At 39.5% G+C, this 21,057-nt stretch overlaps 1 protein-coding gene across 1 annotated transcript in view; it reads left to right on the top strand.

Annotated features, from left to right (window-relative positions):
- EXOC4 (exocyst complex component 4) overlaps positions 1-21,057 on the top strand; it is an 890,815-nt gene that overhangs the window by 694,305 nt on the left and 175,453 nt on the right. Inside the window, exon 12 of the mRNA XM_036759981.1 lies at positions 19,422-19,558. Within this exon, the coding sequence (XP_036615876.1) occupies positions 19,422-19,558 (137 nt within the window). The remainder of the gene's footprint in view (positions 1-19,421; positions 19,559-21,057) is intronic.

Raw genomic sequence — 21,057 nt, 5'->3', positions numbered from 1 at the left:
CTGTCTCTTCCAATTCATAACACTAGGATTAGAAATTTCAGTAGTATAATCGTTATCTCACATCCCTTGAATCTCTGAAATGCTATGATTCAAAACCTTTAACGTGTTTCCAGAAATTGTTAATAACTAATGCAATGGTGTATATTTTGCCATTTGGAGAAATGTTCAGGGTAGGGAGAAATCTAATCGCTTAAAAATTAGAGTTTCTCTGGGTTTCTGCTAGAAGGGTTACTCCTGTATATTTGCTTCACAAAAAGGTCACCTCCATGTAAGTCCTGAGTGAAGCATTTCATTCGCAAGGAGCTCTTTCATCAACTCTTTGTGAAACCTTCCACCCATCAAGCAGGCAACTATTCCCTAATGCAAAGCGAACAGCACAAATTAATACTGAAAATAATAGCATTTCAGAGCACTAAGAGGCCTTAGGGATTGTGGCACATAACTGCTTCTTTTTGTAATAAGAAAACAGAGACCCCATAAGGGCTTAATGATTTGCCAAACATTACATAGTTAGTTAGTGGCAGAGATGGGACTAGAACCCAGGGCTCCTGACTCCCCAGGCAGTATTCCGGTTCCACTGCACTGCCCATCTAATCCTTCTGACAAGTGATGGAAGACTGAGACTTCTGGGGAATTCAGATGTTGGCTCCCAAGGAAAGGGGTTGATGATCAAATATCACAAGTTCAACTAGTTTCTAGCACTTAATTTCCTAAGAGGGGGGAAGAGTTTCTCAATTTGATTGACTTTACAATCAGGGATTCAGAAAGTAAAACTTGAACCTTATCTGCCGAGGCATCTTGTTACATTAAAGTATAATCAAAAGCTTGACTTTCAAGAGAATTAAAAGTTCTTTCATGGAAAGTGAGGCTAAAAAAAAAAACCTCCAGTCAGGGTTGCACAGCTCATAAAAATGATACAGAATTTTTCTGGCTTTGAGGATTTAGGTCATCAAATCAGACCCTTTCAAAGGGCATACACATAAAAGCAAGCCTGCACTACCCTGGAAGTCGGGGAGAGGGAGGGAGAGAGAAGAGATACAGCCATGAAAATGACTGCATTACTGAGGCATTATATCTATTTAATCTTGTCAGTAGTCAGGCACAGGGTGAAGTGATCCCCTCCAAGTGTGGCCCTCATTCCTTCATAACCTTACAGTTAGCAGAGGATACTCTCCAGCAGAGTATATCTTAAAAGGACTTATGCCTCTCACAGGTAATGGAGAAATGGCTTTTTGTGGCATTTTTGACCTTAGAATTTGTACTTAAGTGCAATCCAGTTATCTGGGTATGATTCTAACTTGTCATATAAAGAAGTACCAGAAAGAGCTAGACTTTCAATATGCTTCAAGACCCGCAGGGAGAGTATAAGGAGAGAATGAGAACTGAGCCTATGGAATAAATAAAAAGCAAACATTTCTTCTAGCTCTAAAAGTCGGTGATTCTATGATTTTTTTCCCCTTCCCTCTAAAGTATTCTTCACCAAGGTTTCTCTTATTTTACTTATTCACCATTAGAGCTGTTCATCATTTGCATATGCTAAATATTTAGATTATGTGCCCCAGTCTTGGATAATTTAGGCTTAAATTCCATTTTTACAGGTGCTTTCTCAGTTTCCCCATTTTGTCTTTCCCTCTATTTATCAAAGTAATTCAATTTAAACCAACATTTATTATACTCCTGCTGTTTACCAAGCCCTGTGCTACAGATACAATGAAAAAAAAAATCAAGCAGCTCCCTCCTTTCAAAGAGCTTACTACATTCTACTGTAGAGAAATAACATGTCCATCCATTAAGTAGACATACAAAATATACAAAGTAAATGCTTTGCACTGGGGCAGGGGGAGAGAAGACTAAGAAAGGAAGGCGGGGTGGGGGGCGGCGCAGAATCAAGAAGGCTCTCAGGTAGCTGATGGCACTTCAACTGAGCCTTGATAGGGACTGGGGATTCCAAATGGCAGAGATGAGGAGGAAAAGCTTTCCAGCTAAAAGAGTCAGGCTTTACCAGAGACAGAAAATGGAATGTCATTTAAAGGGAACAGCAAGTAAACCAGTTGGGCCAGAACATGCTTGAGGTAGAGTAATATGAAGCCAGTCTAGAAAGATAGCTTGAAAATAGGTTGAAGCCAGAATGTCAGGAGCTTTAAATGCCAAACAGAAGAGTTTACATTTTATCTTAGTCACAGTAGGGAGTCACTGATGTTTTTTTGAGGAGAATGACACACTCAGCCCTGTGCATTAGGAATGTTCTTCTGAAAACTGTGTGGTGGATGGGTAGGAGAAGGGAGAAATTGTGCAAGGAGACCTTTTAGGAAGCTGTTGCAATAGCCCAGGCAAGAGGTGAGGAGGGCCTGAATGAACTAAGATGGTAGCTGTGTGAGTGCAGAGAAGGGGATGTATCTGAGCATTGTGGAAGTGAAATCAACACAACTTGGCCTCTGGAAATCAACTGGACATGTATGAGAGGGAAGAATGAACGATGATTCTGAGGCTTTGAAGCAAGGTGATTTGAAGGATGGTGGGGCTCTCACCTTCTCACCATAAAGAGATTGGGTTGTTGTCCTTCATGCTTGAAGAGGACCAAAATGACATCGCTGCATCGGGGTCAAGGTACAGAGTGTCCCACTATGGACACTTAGGTAGGAGCTCAGAAGGCTCCACCACAGGTCTGGCACGAATCATCTTTGTGGACATCCGGAGTGGAGATGTCTCTAAATTTGTACATCTCATGTTTCTTTTGAGCTGCTGCAGCTCTGCTTTGTACCATAAAGAGAGATATAGCAGAGGGATTAGGTAAATAGTCTGGGAAAAGAGTGACCAAGGACATGGGGGCACAGAAGCCCAAACAACGGAAAAGTGATCTCTTCCTTTCCTGAATCTGTTTCTCCATTGGCTTCTCTTTTTAACTGAATTCTGATGGCATTCATTACAAGGGATTCTCATTTTCATAATTATAATTTTTGCTCTGAAGACTATTTCTACAGCAAGTCACCAGACCACTAGCAGTTCATAGTTAAAAGCAACAGACTAACAAGTCATTTCTCTCTCCTGCTCCTGTACCCATTTTAGCCACCAAATACATCATTCCATGCATGTTCTTTTCGTTTGAAGATATGAAGTTCCCTTCCCCTTCCTCCTTGGCTCCACTGCCTCCAAAGTGTTCTTAAATCCAGTTCTTCTTGGTGCTACCTTGCTCATTCCTGTACTAGCTTCCCCTCTTCCCAGACAACCTCCCTGGAGTAAACCAATGAACAGAGACATGTTGTTGTGCTAGCTACATTCCATCCTGAGCCCACTCCCAGGCTGGCTTGCCTGTGTAGTCTATGTAGTACAGAGCCAAAATAGATAGAGGTTAGAGAAGGATAAAAAGAAAGGAAGAATAAAGGGCAGAGCACTAGTAGGGTCATAAATTTAGAGTTAGAAAAAACCTTAGAATACATCTAGTCCAAGCCCTCCCCCATTTTACATGTAAGGAAACTGAGGTACAGAGAAGTTAAGTGACTGGCCCAGTATCACACAGCTATGTTTAAGGTAGGATTTACACCCAGGTCTTTATGGCTCCAAGTCTAGTGAGTTTTAGGAAGTAAGAAAAGTGGTTATGTTTATAACCAGCCTTGACTATGAATAAGAGATTGGAAGACAGAGAGTAAGAAAGGAACTCTAGGAGAGAACGGATGGAAAGTTGGGGGGTAGAAAAAGGTGAATGTGAGAGAAGAAATAAAAACAAACACAGCCATAAGTTGCCAGGGGTTAAAATATATATATAATGAATATTACATTTTCTATCTAAAGTATAAGCACCAGGGAAATAAAGAAATAGTTTTGAAAATCCACACACAAAAAATTCCATTTTGATTAAAGTAATTGAATCAGCCTTGATCTGGATTTTATGCAGTAATTTCATTGTCGCACATTTAAAGCACTTTGGCTGAATGAAGTTTGTATTGAACAGACGAGCCATCGAGACCCCAGACAGATATGTATATCCATATCTATACAAAATGTCAGCTTAGGAACCCAAGTGCTCATTTGTCTGGCCATCTGGAAATCTCCAGTCATCTGAACACTTAATTTTACCCTCTTTTTTTTTTCTTTTAACAAAGGGGGAACAAAGCAAAAGAAAATGGTCAGTCCAGACATTCTATTCTTTATTCCTTAAAAAAAAATAAATCTTAGTATTATAACAAGTAGAGAGATTAAAAGAAAAAAAAAGATAGATAAACTCCATTAAAAGGATTTGAATGCTTGTCTTCATTTTCTGGAGAGCACTATTGTTTTCAGTTACTTGGGAAGTGTGGTAATTTTATGAATCATTAAAGTTTTCTTTCCAAGTAACATCCATGTACATGTAAAGTACTTCCCTCCTAGATTTCTTGCTAGAAGGGACTTTTGAATGGTTTTATTATTCTTTTGAGTCTTTTTGAGCTCAATTTTAATTTCCTATTTTTAAAAATGTTTAAAAATGTAATAGACCAGACAAAGAATCATGAGCAATGGATCTTTGGGTACTTCATTTTTTTTCTTTTTCTCCTTTACACATTATGTATTAGCCCTTCTCTGCACCCTCTGTAGTGGAATTGACAATGTTTAGCAGCAGTTTCCTGGGCCTCCAGCTTTTTGGACTAGAAAAATAAATGGTGATAGTGGAAGGATATGCAGAGTGTACATTTTCCATTTAAAGACAAAAACCAAGGATAAAAAGCCTTTGAACATTGTCTTTTTTCTGCCCCAGGATGGGTAAGAGGAACGTAGCTAAGAATGCTGAACTCTTTGGCTCTGCCAGCCTTTGGCCTTGAAAAACACCATAATTGGTAAGCTATACAGTGGAAGAAAAATTTTGTATAAATGATATCTAATAAATCCTTGTATTTTTATATCCCCTACCCTAGAGAAACTTCAGTACTTTATAAGCATTAACTATTGCCTTCCTAGAGAATTAGCTGCTTCCTTGCCAAAGACAAATGTAATCCATGGGGGAAATTTATTGTTTTAGGCTTTGGGGGAAAAAAATACTTTTTAGAACTAAAAAGGACTTTAGAGTTTATTTACTCCCATTTCTGTCATTTGACAGATGAGAAAACTAAGCCCAGAAAAAGGAAGTGGCTTGCTCAAAATCAGATAGCTAGCTAGTATTAGAGCCAGGACTGCAATGGGATAGAAGTGTCCGTGATGGTAATCACCAACATTCATTATATTTTTAAATCAACAAAACAATCTACATATATTATCTCACTTAATTCTCACAACAGCCTTTGGAGGTAGGTACCATTATCATCCCCATTTTACAGCTGAGGAACCTGAGGCCGAGAAGTTAAGAGTCTTACCCAGGGTCATATAGCTAGTAAATACCTAATGCAGAATTTTAACTCAAGTCTTGGTGACTCCATGTTCAGCTCTCTAGCCCCCTACACTACATGGCGGCTTCATATTTATGCCTTAGGGTTCCGTTTAATACAAGAAACACGTATTAAGCCCTTCCTCTGTGCATGGCTCCCTACTGCTGTGCATCAGGGATTTTAAAAAAGGGGGAAAAATATTCCTTTTTCTCAGGATGTTTACAGCATGTGCACAGATGACCTCATTTTACAGATCAGGAAACTGAGTCAAACAGGGTTAAGTGACTTAGCCAGGGTCACACAGCTAGTAAGTGTCTGAGGTCAGATTTGAACCTGCAAAGGTAAAGTGAATTTATAGTGAAAGACCTTGAATGCCATATTTGCTTTTTTATTTGTTCGTTTTTATTTTAGAGGTGATAAGGAATCCCTGATTGATGGTTTTTGAACAGGGGACTGATGTCATAGGACATGAAAGGTAATAAAAGCCTGGATCGGAAAGAAGTACAGATTCAATTTGTGTTGCAGAGACATTTAAGGTCTTTCACTGTAAATCCACTTTACCTTTGCAGGTTCATTACATATTATTCCTCTGTGTGCTCTACACTTCAGCCAAACTGTACCAACTTCTGGTTCCCCAAACTTGGTATTGTCAATCTTGCAGTCATGCTGTACAGCTAGGTGGTGCCATGGATGAAGGGCCAGGCCCGAAGTCAGGAAGACTCTTCTTCCTGAATTAAAATCTGACCCCAGACACTTAATAGATGCATGACCCTGGGCAAGTCACTTCACCCTGTTTGCTTCAGTTTCCTCATCTGTAAAGTGAGCTGGAGAGGGTAATGGCAAACCCCTCCAGCATCTTTGCCAAGAGGATCCCAAATGGGGTCGCAAAGAGTCAGACATAACTAAAACTACTGACCAACAACAACATCTTGTATCTATGTATTTCCGTAAGTGGGGGAAGGGAACGAGCATTTCTACTTAATAATACTTGCTACGTGCCAGAAACTGTGCTAAACACCTTACAGAGATTTACTGTCTCACTTGATCCTCACAGACACCTTGGGTGGTAGGTGCTCTTCCTGTCTCCATTTTATTTATGAACTACAGTACATTAGAGATGAGGAAAGGAGAAACCCCTTGACCACTGATGCCAAGTAAATAGAGCCAAAGCTGGGTTAAGGACACTAGTCTCATGACTCTCCTGTGTTTTTGCTTTGCCCCCTACCCTTTGATTAGTCCATGGAATACTGCCAGGATTATGGGGAGTGCCTTGAAGAACAGTCAAGTTTGAACCTGCAATGGCCAGAATCCTCTGGCAGATCCCAATTAGTTTTCTTGAACCTGAAAATCCTTTTCTTAGGATTTGGCAGCTTTCTGGTTTTTTGGCTCCCCACTCAGAGGGATAGCTCAGCCCCTTCCCCACCCCAAAGCTTCCCCAAGATGAAGGTCTATGCATGTGCACACATACACGTACACACACGTATTCCTCGCCAGCAGTTCCATATGTTGCATTTTCCTGGAAGCGAGGCTCCCTGCCCATGTGCTTCCTTGGAGTGTTCCACACCTCCCCTCAGAGGTACATGAGTAACTGATGCTGAAAGGATTTGTACGGAAACTTGTCAACATAATTGATTATTATATGGCATGTGCCACCAAAGACAGGTGAGCCGGCACAGAGCGGAACAGATCTTTGTGGGGCATGCATTTCCCACTGGTTCAAGCTGGACTTCCTTCTCTGACATGGTGATTGATATATTTGCAGCTCTTCCCTAATGAATAGTGCCCCAGCATGGGTCACTGGAGCCCCCTGCTGAACAGACCCTGACATTGCCAGTAAAGAGAGGAAGGTTTTCAAGGTTTTATGTTGTGAATTTTGTAGTTTTTTGGGCGCTGAGGGATACATCTAAGGACATGTGAGCTTTTTTTCTTTAATAACTACAGCAAAATATATAATTCCCTAAGAATCACTACCTCGAGAAGAATTTCTGCACCCACAGAAAAGTCACAGCATGACCCAAAACGCATATCTATAGAATGTGAGTTTTAGAGATTGAAAAAAAGTGAAATCATTTCAGTCTAGCCTTATTTTTTTGTCCTGATGCTCTAGAGCAACTTGAACACCTTTCTTAAGTCTTATGTTTGTCCCCAAAACATCTTATTTAAACTGTTAAGCTTGCTGTTATATAATGGAGGTAGTAATGATTCTCTCCTTTCCCTACAACCCGTTGGGAGATTAATTGAGATATTATTTGGATTCTTGAGAAGAAGAGCGTTGGATCACTGAACCTATTGTTAAAAGGGTTGGAAAATTATGCTAAAAAACTTACTTAGAGACAGAATTTGGGGCTAGATGGACCACGGGGTTGAATCGGTATATGACTTCTTTTGTTCTCATCAGAGATTAGAAAATCTCTTCTCTTGGACCCCCAGATCTCATGACTCTGGAGGAAGAAAGAGTCAGGAGGGTGAGACAGGAAGTGCTTTTGGCAGCCGCACACTGACATGTGCTTCTTACCTAACAATCAGTGAGAAGCATTTGGGGCTTTTGAAATTATAATAGTATGAACCAGAAGTTTTTTCCTGACTTAAAGAAATGTCATCATTGGTGCAAGTAATCCAGCCTTCACTTCCACTCTACTGGCTTCTCTATATACTTTCTTATTTCTAGGAATAACAAGGAATTTTTGTGCACAGAATAACCAACACGAAGCATGGTCTTGGTTGGGCAACAGTGGAGACAGAGACTCTAGGACACCAACTTTATAAGGCTGTTGTTGAGGAGCCCATCATATGATGGTAGAAGGAGGAAGTCGCTGTAGCCTACCATGTGATAGTTCTCTATTTTAACTATTTATTCTTGCCAGTTGTTTCTGGTTGTCAAAGGACTGTAAGTTTTGTCAATACACTAAATTTTATGCAACAGTGGTCACTCTGGCCTACTTACAGCTCTACCTGTTCCTATCTTTTTGCGCACCATCAAATTTATCAAATACATAGTCTATATGCCTGTTGCCTCTATTGCCTTATTATCTGTGTTCTCCTTAATACCAGGCAGTCTGTTTTACCCCATCATTCTCATTCTGCACAATTGGTAATAAATGAGTCAATAGGAGTAGGTAAAATTAAAAGGTGAAACATGCCATTCACCTCTTGCAAGAAGGGCAACAGGAGAGAGAAAGAGAGAGGTAGAGAGAGAGACAGAAATCTATTTTCAGCAACAGCCAATGTAGGAATTGCTTCACTGAACTATCTTGTTTATGATAAGCAGTTTTGTGTTTTGTATGTTTTGTTTTTGGTTTTGTGTGTGTTTTTACTTCTGTTTTTGTTCACTGAAGGAGGACGTTGGGAGAATAGATTATAAATGCATGCTAAAATAAAGAAATTTTTAAAGTAATAGATAATGTCAAGGAAAAGAATACACACACACACACACACACACGTGTGTGTGTGTGTGTGTGTGTGCATAAAGAGAAAATACCTAGCACAGACACTCAGGTAACACCCGTATGTATATGGCAGGAGTAGGAAGATGAACCAATGAGTAGTCTGAGAAAGAACAGCCTGTGAAGTTGGTAGAGAATGGAGATCAGTATCATGGAAATGAAAAGAAGAAGGAGGATCCAAAAAGAGGAATGAGACATAAGGTCATTCACTGTAGAAAGGTCAAGGAGGATAAAGACAACAGAGACCATTGAATTTCCTAATTGAGAGGTCACTGATAACTATGGAAAGATAGATCTCAATAGAGAAGAAAGCTCTATCTCAGTTCTGAACCTTTGTAACTTTGGCCAAGTCACTTCTCTGGACCTTACTTTCTTCACTGTAGAGTGAGAGGGTTGGACCATTCTACCACTATGTTCTCTTATAGTTATGAATCTATGATTCTGCAGAAATCATCTATCAGCAAACATTTATTAAGCACCTCCTGTGTGCTAGGCAATGTATTACATGCAGGTTGATGTGGTTGTGGGTGATATGATCAGGAGTAGAGATGAAAATGTGCCTGTAAAGTAAGAAAGATCTGGCTTTATAAGCCAGTGAATACTAGAGACAACTTCTCTTGAGGACTGTTAGGACTTAAAACTTTCCCCTTGTTTTCAAATTTCACTCCTTATGCATTCCCCCTGTTGGTTTGATTTTTGTACTATTTGGGGTCTATGGTTTCATCACTATAAGAAACTCAATATGAGAATACCCCACCAATATAAATCAACAATTTTTCTGTAACTTCCACTTTTAGAAAGTTTCCTGGGAACACTGAGACAACTAGTGCATGTCAGAGGCAGGACTGGAGCACTGCTATCTCGAATTGTTTATCTTAAACTCAACATGTCTAAAACTGGATTGTTCTCCAATACCCTCTCTCCTTTCTACCTTCCCTATTACTATTGAGGTCACTGCCATCTTCATCGTCACCCAGGCTTATAACCTAGCTGTCATCCTCAACTCTTCCCTCTTTCTCCCCTCTCAAAATCCAATCTATTGCCAAATCCCATTGATTCTACCTTCACATCTCTTGCATGTGTCCCCTTTCTTGCCTCTGATACTGTTAGCATCCTGGTGCAGGCCTTCATAACCTCATACCTGGGCAACTGTTGTTATGTTTGTCCTTCGTTCTCAAAGAGGACCATGACATCAGGGAAATGATGACATGACTTGCAGTTGACTTTGATTTGAGTGAGGGAAGGCTGTGCAGGGTCACCAGCCTCACTTTCTCCTCCAGAACCATCTGGGTCCAGTGGCCTGATATTCATCAGGAGGACTAGAGATGGCCCAGGATGCATTGGGAGACCCTGGCCCTTTCAGGCTAATGTATTTTCAGGTGCCATTCAATGCCATTCAGTGAATAGGCCTCTTTAAGAAGTTAATCAAGGTGGGGCAGCTAGGTGGTGCAGTGAGTAGAGCACCGGCCCTGGAGTCAGGAGGACCTGAGTTCAAATCTGGCCTCAGACTCTTGACACACTTAGTAGTTGTGTGACCTTGGGCAAGTCACTTAACCGCAATTGCCCTGCCTTCCCCCCTTCAAAAAAAAGAAAGAAAAAAAATAAAGTGAAGGTCTGAGCATGTCGTCCCTCTATTCAATAAACTCCTGTGGCTCCCTATTACCTCTAGGATCAAACGTAAAATCCTCTGGCTTTTGAGTCCCTCTGTAACCTAGGCCTGTCCTACATTTTTTGCATTCTTTGTATCAGTAGCACTTAGCACCATGCTTGGCCCATGCTAGATATTTAATAAATGCTTGATGTCTTGACTTGTTGATAGCCCATTCTCCAGGATGGCATGCTGCCTCACATTGTTACTACAACAGTAAAACAGGAAAACCTCAAAGGGACTATATTCTTGCTTCAAGTTCAAGAGGGTAAAGGAGAATCTACAGGACATAGCGGGCCAAGGAAACAGAAATCATGGTCAGAAGAAATAGTTTTTAGTAATTATAAGAGAAGCAGGGAATCAATTTCCTGGTTGCCTGGAAGAAAGGAAAAGTAAAGACCAAGAGACTCTTTAGGGAGAAAACCCTCCTTGGAGATTTACACTTACACACCCACCTCTGGCTGAAATACTTCTTTTGCTTTCTTAACAGATACAGCCTCATGTGAACATTTTAAATATTGTGCAAATCAACAGATTAATGAAGTAAAAGTGGTTTCTTTTCAGTTTCTGTCCTCATTTTCATTGCCCTAGTAATTATCACAGTTGTTTATAATTGGCCACAAATCATAGATGACTGCAATTTTTTAGTAACATAGTAATAGGTTGGGCAGCTAGGTGGTTCAGTGGATAGAGCACCAGGCCTAGGAGCAAGAAGATTATCTTCTTGAGTTCAAATCTTCAAGTTCATGTCTTCAGACATTTACTAGCTATGTGACCCTGGCAAGTCACTTAATCCTGTTTGCCTCAGTTTCCTCATCTGTAAAATGATCTGGAGAAGGAATTGGCACACCACCCCAGTATCTTTACCAAGAAGACCCCAAATGGGGTCATGAAGAGTCAGACATCACTGAAAAACAACAATGATGACAAATTTTAGGTATTATGAATTCCACTGACCAATGTTCAAAATGTATTTTTGGTTACACCCCTCAGCTGCAACAAGCATTCATTCAGTTCTGAATCCCTAAATGCTGGTATCCTGCTAGCACAAGCTCTGGACATAATAAAATAGATGCAAAGGAAACATTTGTTAGGATCATACTTTATTTCTCTTGTTTCATTATTTCAGGGACTTCTCTAGTACTGCCTTATGGAATACAAACTCCATACACCAATGACTGTAAATCAGTTGTTGGGTTTTTTTTTTTGTTTATTTGTTTTGTTTTTTTCTATTCAGCTTTATATTGAAAAACCTAGAGGTGAGAGGCAGTAAAACCAAGCAAGGTACTTCTCAGAAGGACCTGACTTGTAGCATTATTCTTCCTATTCATGGGGCTGAAACTCAATACACTGCATAATGCATTAGAGAGCGTCCGGGGACCTGGCGGTGGTGGGTGCCTGATAGCAAAATCATTATAAATCCGTCATTGGCTCCACCCTTCTTGTCTGTGTTTCTCTTCCTCCATCCCTCAATATATACCCTTCATTCCCATCAAGCCAGTTTTCTCACTGTTCTCCAAATGAAACGAGCTCATATTCAGCCCCAAACCTGATCTATCTAATCATGACACTGTCCCTGTGTAACCTTGAGCAAGTCACTTAACATTTTGTTGCCGTCAATTTTTTCCATCTGTCAAAAGTGAATAAATAATTCCTGCCAGTTCTCCTTGGGAATGCTGTAAGCATATTAGAGAATACATTTAACAGTGCTTTGAGATGTTCAGAAGAAATGCATTATTAAATCACAGGCTATTACTGAGGGTATCACTTAATTTTTTTTTCCTTTTTAACTCACATTCTAGTTACTGAAGAGATTTTTTTTCTTTTACTGGAGAATGGCTCCTGAGACAGCATGCCATCTTCTGAATGATTCATTTGTGCTATATCTGGAGATACCTTCGTTCTCTCTCAGAGAGTTATATGGGCATTTGATCTTGCCCAATTAATAAACCCTGCTCTATGAACGTGAATTAGCATTAGAATGTGAATTAGTGACAGTACTCAGTCACTCTGAGCAAGTTAATCTCCATTAAAACCCCTCTCTATCTTTGCTTCCTTGTTGTGTAGCAACGTCTTGGGTTCTGGAAGACACTGCCAGAGGAGCACAAGTTCAGGTGTAGGAAGGACCTACCAAACTGGAAAAATGTTTGAATCTGAGCTTCATGATATCCTGTTCTACTTGGTCCCAGAAGACAGTACTAGGAGCAATGGACAGAAGATTCAGAGATAGATTCTAGTTCAGTGTAAGAATAACCTTAATGATGACAGCCATCAATAAATGGGATGAGCTGCCTCAAAGTGGAGACATCAGTACAGGAATCTCCAAGTAGACGTTAGACAACCATTTAGTGGGGAAATTGTCATCGATTTGGTCAGGTAGGGGTCAGATTTTGCACTCTGAGCTCTTTGGATTCTGATCTTGTCAACGACCCCTTCTCCTTATATTGTGGAGCCCTTTCCCTGACCCATTTACCCCCAAATGCACAATATTTTAAACAACTCTGTGTCTATATAAAGTACCATTAAAGACACAAAGGCTAACTCATATCCTGGCTGAGCCCCACAGTGAGGAGATGCTGTCAATGCCCATGATGCGGCATAACCTGTATTTTGAATCTGGGTGAGATTTTTAGATTCTTTTTAGCAGCTTGGGGACATAGAGCAGAGCAGAATCAATTTCTGTCACTCACAGGCAAATATAGAGGAACAAGATTATGGATCAGGGTGAAACTGCAGTGCTTTAATCTTAAAATCAATATAGAAAAGGAAGTTGTACTTGTGGGGATACTATAGAGACAGTAATTTGGGTTCCTATGAGGTTTTGCCCTATAGAAGATAGCTCTTCTCCCCTTGCTCTCTACTTTCTGATTAATATACCTCACCTCACCTTCTGATTAATATACCAAAAAAGGGGGTGGAGGGAATGAAAGAAAGTAAAGAGATCTGCAGAATTGAATAAGAATGCAGATATAGCTCATAGCTATAGCTAATCCTCCATGGTCTTGGGAAAAGCTGTGTGCATAGGTGCTTTATATCCTCATTTCCTTTTGTTCCCTTTCCTTTTGATTTTCAAAAGAAATAAGAAAATCCTGTGGTTTGCATTGATAATTTTAGGCATCTCTGGTTTCATTGTTTCAGGTACTTCCTCCAACAACATAGATCACATCCCCTCTATACCTTCTCTTTTGCAGCTCTTGTCAGTCTTTCTCTGCATGCTTTATAGAGGATCCATCCACTTCAGAGAGGCCTTTCTTTTTGTTCCTTTAATACCTTGATGGTACCATTATAGCACTCAGGATATCCTTGTTTATTCTTCCTTATCCTCCCTAGCCAACTGGCCCCATCTCCTTTTTCAGTCATAAGTGGTGCTCAGTGAAATGCCATGGGCAAATCACTGTTGGTAACATGCTAGATCTCTTTCCATTAAACATATAACTTTCCACTGTCCTTGGAGTAACTTACCATTTTCCTTCTTCTGAGACTGTAGAGAGTGGTGACTCATAGCTATATGATGTCATTGAAAGAATATTGGTATTCAAACTACAGGCTTTCACAGCAGCAAACAGTCTGGGATTACTGGAAGTACAAATATGCCTGGTACTAGGTAGATGCATAATAAATGCTTATTGAATTGAATGGAAATGCACCTGATTTTCCTCCTCCTATTTAATTCCATGCCCAATTTGTGGTTTATCTCATTCTCCAAGGTCTTTCTGTATGTGTAAACTTACATAGAGAAATAGAGCTGGCTGTATGTGATCACACATGTATAAAGAGATATGCCTATATTCCATTTTGTAGCTCTTTGTTATCTTCTTAATTTTAGATGGTTCCACTCACTGCCCCTTTGATCTCCCAGCCCAGCTACTTCTCCCTTACATATATTCTCTTCCCTTATTAAGAATGTAAGCTCTGGGAAGGCAACAACTGTCTAGCTTTTTTATATTTATATCTGCGGTGCTTCATAAATGCTTTTTCATTCGTCCTTCCACCCATTCATCCACAAATACTCTTGAAGTGTTTTAAATTAGCAAGCTTTCATGGTAAGCTGTCTACAGGCTCCTTTTCTCCTCAATTTCTTTTTATAGTTTTGTGAGTCAATATAGCTCTTCGATAGGCCTCCAAAATATTTTGAAAATAAGCTTATACTATCAACTTAGCTTCCCATAGCTGTGGTGTCTCCCCACTTGGAAAGAGAGAATAAATGTTTGCTAGTGGAAGTGGTTTCTGGGTTCATTCCACCTCTTCACTGAGGGGAATGGTTTATGTTGTTTAAACTCTCTAAAAACTAGTGATTGGTGAATGTTCTTACTTTTTTCTATTTCCCACTTTTAAAGTTAACAACTTTTAAAAAAAACCAAGATAGTCTGAGAAAAATACTCATATCAAATATCTCTGAAAAAGATCTCATTTCCAAGATGTATACCACAAGTAAATATATATGACCTAATGCCATTTTCTAATAGATTAATGGTCAAGAAAATGAACATTTTTTAAAAGAAATAACACAAAAAAGTAATACAAATTATTAACAGCCATATGAAAAATGCTCCAGATCACTAATAGTAAGAGAAATGTAAGTCAAAATAAGAGGTTTTGCCTGATACCCAGCAAATTGACCAGGATTACAAATGAGAATAGTTAGTGTTGGGAGGGTTGGAGTAATATGGACACACTAGCACACTGTTATAAATTGGTCCAACAATCTAGAAATCAATTTGGAATTATGTGGGAACAAATGTTTACAACCATTGACCCAGAAATACCTGCAAGGGATCAGCGACAAAAAGAAAGATCCCATTTAAGCCAAAATATTTATAGCGGCACTTTTTATGGTGGTGCTGAACTGAAAGCAAAGATGCCCATTAATAAGCGAATGATTAAACAAATTGAGTACATGAATCTAATGAAACATTGCTGTACTATAAGAAACCTTTAATGTAATGAGCACAGGTAAATGTGGGAACACTTAAAGTGAAATTAACAAAACCAGGGAAACAGTATTCACAATGGCTGCAGCAATGTCACAATAAAACATTCCTAACAGAAGGCTGAGAAATTATAACGACCAAGTTAGGCCCCCAAAACAAGCTATGGATTAGGAACTCTGCATATAATAGACTTTTTCCTCTTTTTAAAAATTCTTTGCTATAAGAGATGGCTCTCTGTGAGACATTGGGAAATGTAGGAGATGTAAAAAAAAGCAGTAAATATTTTAAACAAAGGGTAGGTTAAAGCTTCTATTATCACACACATGGTATTTAGTTTGACCTTTACTCTAACCAATCATTTGACAGCGTACAAAGAATGAATTCCAAATGACTTCGGTGTCTTTAAATGGGGTTTTTCCTTTTTTTCTTTCTGTCTGTTAAGATATAGTCACTTTCTTTTTTTAAATGATGTCATTCAGGACTGGCCATTGCTTTTTTACTCTTCTTAAAGAAGTTTTTCATGTTGTGCAGTGTATGGCTTCTCAGTAGTCTATGCACCTTTGGCCTCTTTCATTTCTTGGTCTCAAACCACTTTTTTTTTTCCCAACATAATGTTAAACTAGACATACTGCAGCTGGCCCATCATATGGCCAATTATGCACTATCCTGGGATACAGACAAACTCCTAGACTCAGTTCCTGCTGAGTCCAGTTTTGCTATTCACTCCCACTCTGAACCCAGAGATCCGTGTGCTCTTTTTAGCTAGCCCAGAGCAGAAACTATTTATAGATGCAGAGCAGACCCTGTTTCCTCTAACTCCCAAAGTTGTGGTTCCCATCTGTATTACACAAAATTTTCCGTGTGCCCTCAGCACAAAACCCCTTGCCTCCCAACCCCCACATATTTTTCTCTCCCAGTAGCACAGGTATGGATGCCCTGAAGTCACCAAGGGACCGCTGAAGGAAGTTCTCTCTCTCACTTCAAATATTGAGTGGTCAGTGGAATGAATTCTCTCACTGCATTCCCACCCCACATGATCCTATATCCCAGTCACTCATTTTACTGTTCATCTTTCTTTAGTTGGTGGTGTAATGTAACACACTGGACAGAGAACTAACCTTGAAACCAGGAAGACCTAGTTCAAATACTTGATCCAAAGTGGCTGTACTATCCTAAGCAAGCAACTTAACTTCCTAGTGCTAGGTAACTCTCTAAGGTACTAGCTTGTATATGAAGAGGAAGTTTCTTCACCTTAGAGTTTCCTGTATTAATGAAATCATGGGTCCAGGTTCTATCATTATAGTGTGTGTGTGTGTGTGTGTGTGTGTGTGTGCATATATGTACACACATATGTATATATGTGTATATGTATACATACGTATGTGTATACACATACACATATATACATGTGTATGGTATATTAATAGGACCATAGATGTAGAATTGGAAGTGATCTTAGAGGCCATCTTGTCCAATGCCCTCATTTCAGAGCTGAAGAACTAAGGTACAGAGAGAGGTTAAATGACTTAGCTGGTGATTGTATGAGGGACCATTTGAATTGAAGTCTTTCTGACTCCAGATCCAGTATTCTGTCTCTAAAGTCATGCTGCCTCCTCTAGTTACAACTCATCTTGGCCACAGAATGTTCCAATTCCAAAGGTCATTTCAACATCTTATCCCCTTTTAACCAATGATGTTACTTGGAATGTTTAGTCCATGTCTCCTTAGTACAGTATATCCATATACGTGGGGGTTTTTTTGCCATTTTCCCCAATGCATTGAAGACATTGAGTATCAATGTATAGTGTAACTGACTTTAAAGTATCTTGTTAAGTTCTTCATAGACTTTCTCTATTTCATTTTCTGCAATGCAGTTATAATTATGGTAACTTGTTTCTTTATGCTTGCCTTGAATATTGAAAGGGAAAAGAGCGGAAATAACCAATAGAATGATATTTCTTGCTGTCTCTGGAAACCCCTTGACCTCAACTCTGCCAACATCTCTATTCACCATGCTGTCAAACCCCAAGTCAGTCCTCCATATACTTGGAACTTCTCTATATCTTTCTATTTCACTTATAGTTAGAACATCAACATGAATGTATTTCTCTTCTTTGAGTAATATTAAACAAGGATGGCATGTTGAGGGACAAGAATTATATTAATGTTTACAGATGTTCCATGAACTGCATGAATCTTTAGCACCTCCTGTTCCTCATTCAGCCACTCCATCATCATCATTATAGCAACAGAAAGGAAGCATGAAAGATTGAGAACCATTTCATATCTTTGTCTATTTCATGTGCCATTGATTCATCTTAACAAGGCCTGGTAGCCAGCTTTCTAGTGGTAAATGATGTACTTGGCTAAGTTGATCTTTAGACAACAGACACATAGTCTTGCACCATCCCATATCCAAAGGCTTTCCAGCTTGAAGAATCTGCTAAAGCTTGTGCTCTATGGACCCATTCTTCCAGAATCCCAGGTCACCTCCTTATCACCATGAGCCTTTGGAGTAGGACTTCTTTTTAGATTTCCCAACTCATTGGATTAATCATTTTCAGATAAATACAATCTAATTTAAATGTAGATTTGGCCATTTCTAATGATTGAATTTTTCACATTGAGCTATTTATTTAATTTAAAACTTCCCTCACAGGTCAGCCTCAAACTAGCACTTTAGAAATCATTTTATCTTTACCATGGCCTCCATAGATATATCGTACATATATGCTCTACAACACAGGAGTCCGGGCTGTTGAGCATGAGGCTGGTATTTCACTAAGGTAAAGATCCACGGGAATCAGTTGGGGGAGTCTGAGGCGTAAGTCGCTCGGAAGGTAGTGCAAATGAGGAGGTTAAACACTGCAGAAGGGGCAATCTTCAAGTTTATATGTTGATGAATATTGCACAAGGATGTCTTTTTCAGGTTTGACGTGACTTGCTATGTAACTGATCCCTATGGGTAAAATGTAAATAATATTTTTTCTTCTTTTGGGGTTTATTTCCTTCATTTTTAAAATAGACAAAAATTCCCAAAGAAATAATGTGGTCAAATGAAAAGGGTACCTTAGGGTCAGAACAAATTTCTGCTTTTAACATCCCCTGGTAGAATAGAAGCTCCTTGAGAGTAGGAATTCAGTGGGGGGCAAGGGATGGTGGGACCTTTGTATCCTTAGTGCCTAGGACAGTGCCTGGCTCAGAGTAAACAATTAATAAATGCTTGTTGATCGATTAATTTTGCTCTTACCTGGTAGACCATGGATAAATCCGTGGCTTAAATTCTGTGCCTTATTTTCCTCATCTATAAAATGGAGAGAATACCTATATTATCTTCCCCATGGGATTATTGTGAAGGTAACAGGTGTAACAGCTTGAAAAAGTCCTTTAAAAACTCTCCATTAATTTAAGGTGATACTGTTTCTGCTTTTACAACAGTAATAAAGCCTTGCATTTATGTAGTTCTCTTCTTCTTAGGAATTCAAAGCACTTCTTATGTAGCATATTGTTTCAATATCCTTGGGAAATAAGGAATAGCCAGGAAATATTTTCCTCATTTTATACCTTTGAAATTTTACTATGTAAACAATAAAGTGTATTTCCCATAGTTCCTTGCACAAATAGAAATTGATGCTTCTGAACATAAATCTACTTTCGCTGGCTCCCAAGCAATTCATCTTTTCCTCAAATCAGTGAATTTCAAGTATTCGAAGTTGTGGAATCCCTCTGTGTTGTTCTTTCTGTCCTGACCTGGGTCTCTGATCTTTGCAGCAGGGCAGTGAGATGATCTAGTTGATTCAAATTAGGCAGAAACTCCCAGAAATGCCTTATTGAAGTTGAGCAGTACAATGTGAAACTTTAAGGATTAAATATGCAACATGTAAGTGTTCCAAAGCCCTTGAAAAAGCAGCCCTGTGTGCAACGTCACTGCTGACTCTCATAACCATTCTTCTTTCTCACTTCAGGCAATGTCAGCATCTTAAGTTATTGTATTATTTCTCTTACTGTCTCATTCCCTGTGTGAAGATCTCACAGCCTTCTGTTCTGTCTGCATTTCCTTTTCTAGAGCACAATAATTGTGGAGAAGACCGTGCAAGACCTCATGAACCTGATGCATGACCTCAGTGCATACTCCGATCAGTTCCTCAACATGGTGTGTGTTAAGCTCCAAGAGTACAAGGACACCTGCACAGTTGCCTACAGGTAGAAAACTACTTTTATGAGGAGAACACATTGATTTCAGAGACACATCGTTCATTGTTCACTCATGGAGAGATTATAATTTTTCTTACTCATAGCCCTACAGCAAAATGTGCAGCCCCAAGTTTGCCAGAAAGCTGAAGTATGTGTGTGTGTGTGTGTGTGCGTGCGTGTGTGCGCACTAAAAGATGAAAGATAGGGGATATGACTGAAGTTTCTTATGATTCCCTCTGAATGGCTTAGATGAGCCTTCGTAGGCCTCATGGAATCTTCAGTGTGGAAGGGACCTTCAGCTTTTATGTAGTGTCTCGGTCTTCTGCCTCTTGTTAATGAGCACCAGAGAAAGAAGGTGAATTCATAAACTCCCTTACTAACCTTCCTTAATTCTTTTCCTTCCTCTCATTTGGGAAGTTCCTTTTCATCTGTATCTCCTGCTGCCCCTGAAGCTATAGAAGGAGACAGATTTGGATTTAATAAAAGGAAATGCTTTTTCTTCAGTAGAGCTGGAATGGGCTGGCTATGTCCAGGGTAGTGACTTTCCCCATCATTGGCATGCTTTCACTGAAGGCAGGAGGACTGCCTGGAGGGTTACTGTAGGTAGAATTTCTTCTTGTATATGACTTGCACTATATCAGGACTATAACCTTTTTTGGGCTATGGACCCCTTGGACATTCTGGTGAAGCCTATAAACCCCTTCTAAGAATCAGGTGTTTAAATCTATAAAATAAAATACATGGGATTACAAGAAAAACAATTATTGAAATAGACTCATTAATTTTTTTTTTACATTCAGAGACCCTAGGTTAAGAAGCTTGAGACTAGATGATAACTAAAGTGCCTTCCCACTCTGATGTTCTATGATTTTAAGTCTATTTCCTTTGGTTGACACTTTATGGATATGGAAAACTTATTAAGTCATTTTCAGCCTTCCTTTCTCTGAGATACCATATGTTTATAGAGAAGATCACAGTCGTTCTCCTGAAGAACCTATAAAAGGAACAAGGGGGAGAAAAGTCTTCCATAGTTCAGCTGTCTGGAGAGTTTTTTAGTTCTTACATAATATGAACCACATCAATGTCCAAAGACTGCTCATTCTGGAAGTTAGTATTAAGTGCCTTCCATGCCCATCATTAAGGGTCTGTTAGGCGTTATAGGGAATACAAATAAGGTGGAAGACGAGACATGGTCCCTGACTTAATAAACTTATGACTTATATAGGCATAAGCGGCCCACTTGAGCAGTATAGCAAATTAAAGGAAAAGGAATGAGATTAGTGTTGGTTTCAGTACTTAAGGAAAAGTTCATAGAGCAGATGCAATAAGCCAGCTATGAGGGAAGGGTAACGTATAGTTAGGTGAAGAGAGAAGAGGAAAGCTTTGGGGAATTCGAAGGAATTGGAAGAATGAGAATGAGTAAAGACTCAAGAGTTAGGAGCAAGTGAACATGGAGGGTAGTGGAGACAGTGAAGAGAAATGAGACTTTATAGCTCAGGTAGAGGTTA

Source organism: Trichosurus vulpecula, chromosome 5, assembly GCF_011100635.1.
Source record: "Trichosurus vulpecula isolate mTriVul1 chromosome 5, mTriVul1.pri, whole genome shotgun sequence".
NCBI classification, from domain to species: domain Eukaryota; kingdom Metazoa; phylum Chordata; class Mammalia; order Diprotodontia; family Phalangeridae; genus Trichosurus; species Trichosurus vulpecula.
This window is presented reverse-complemented; position numbering and strand designations above follow the sequence as displayed.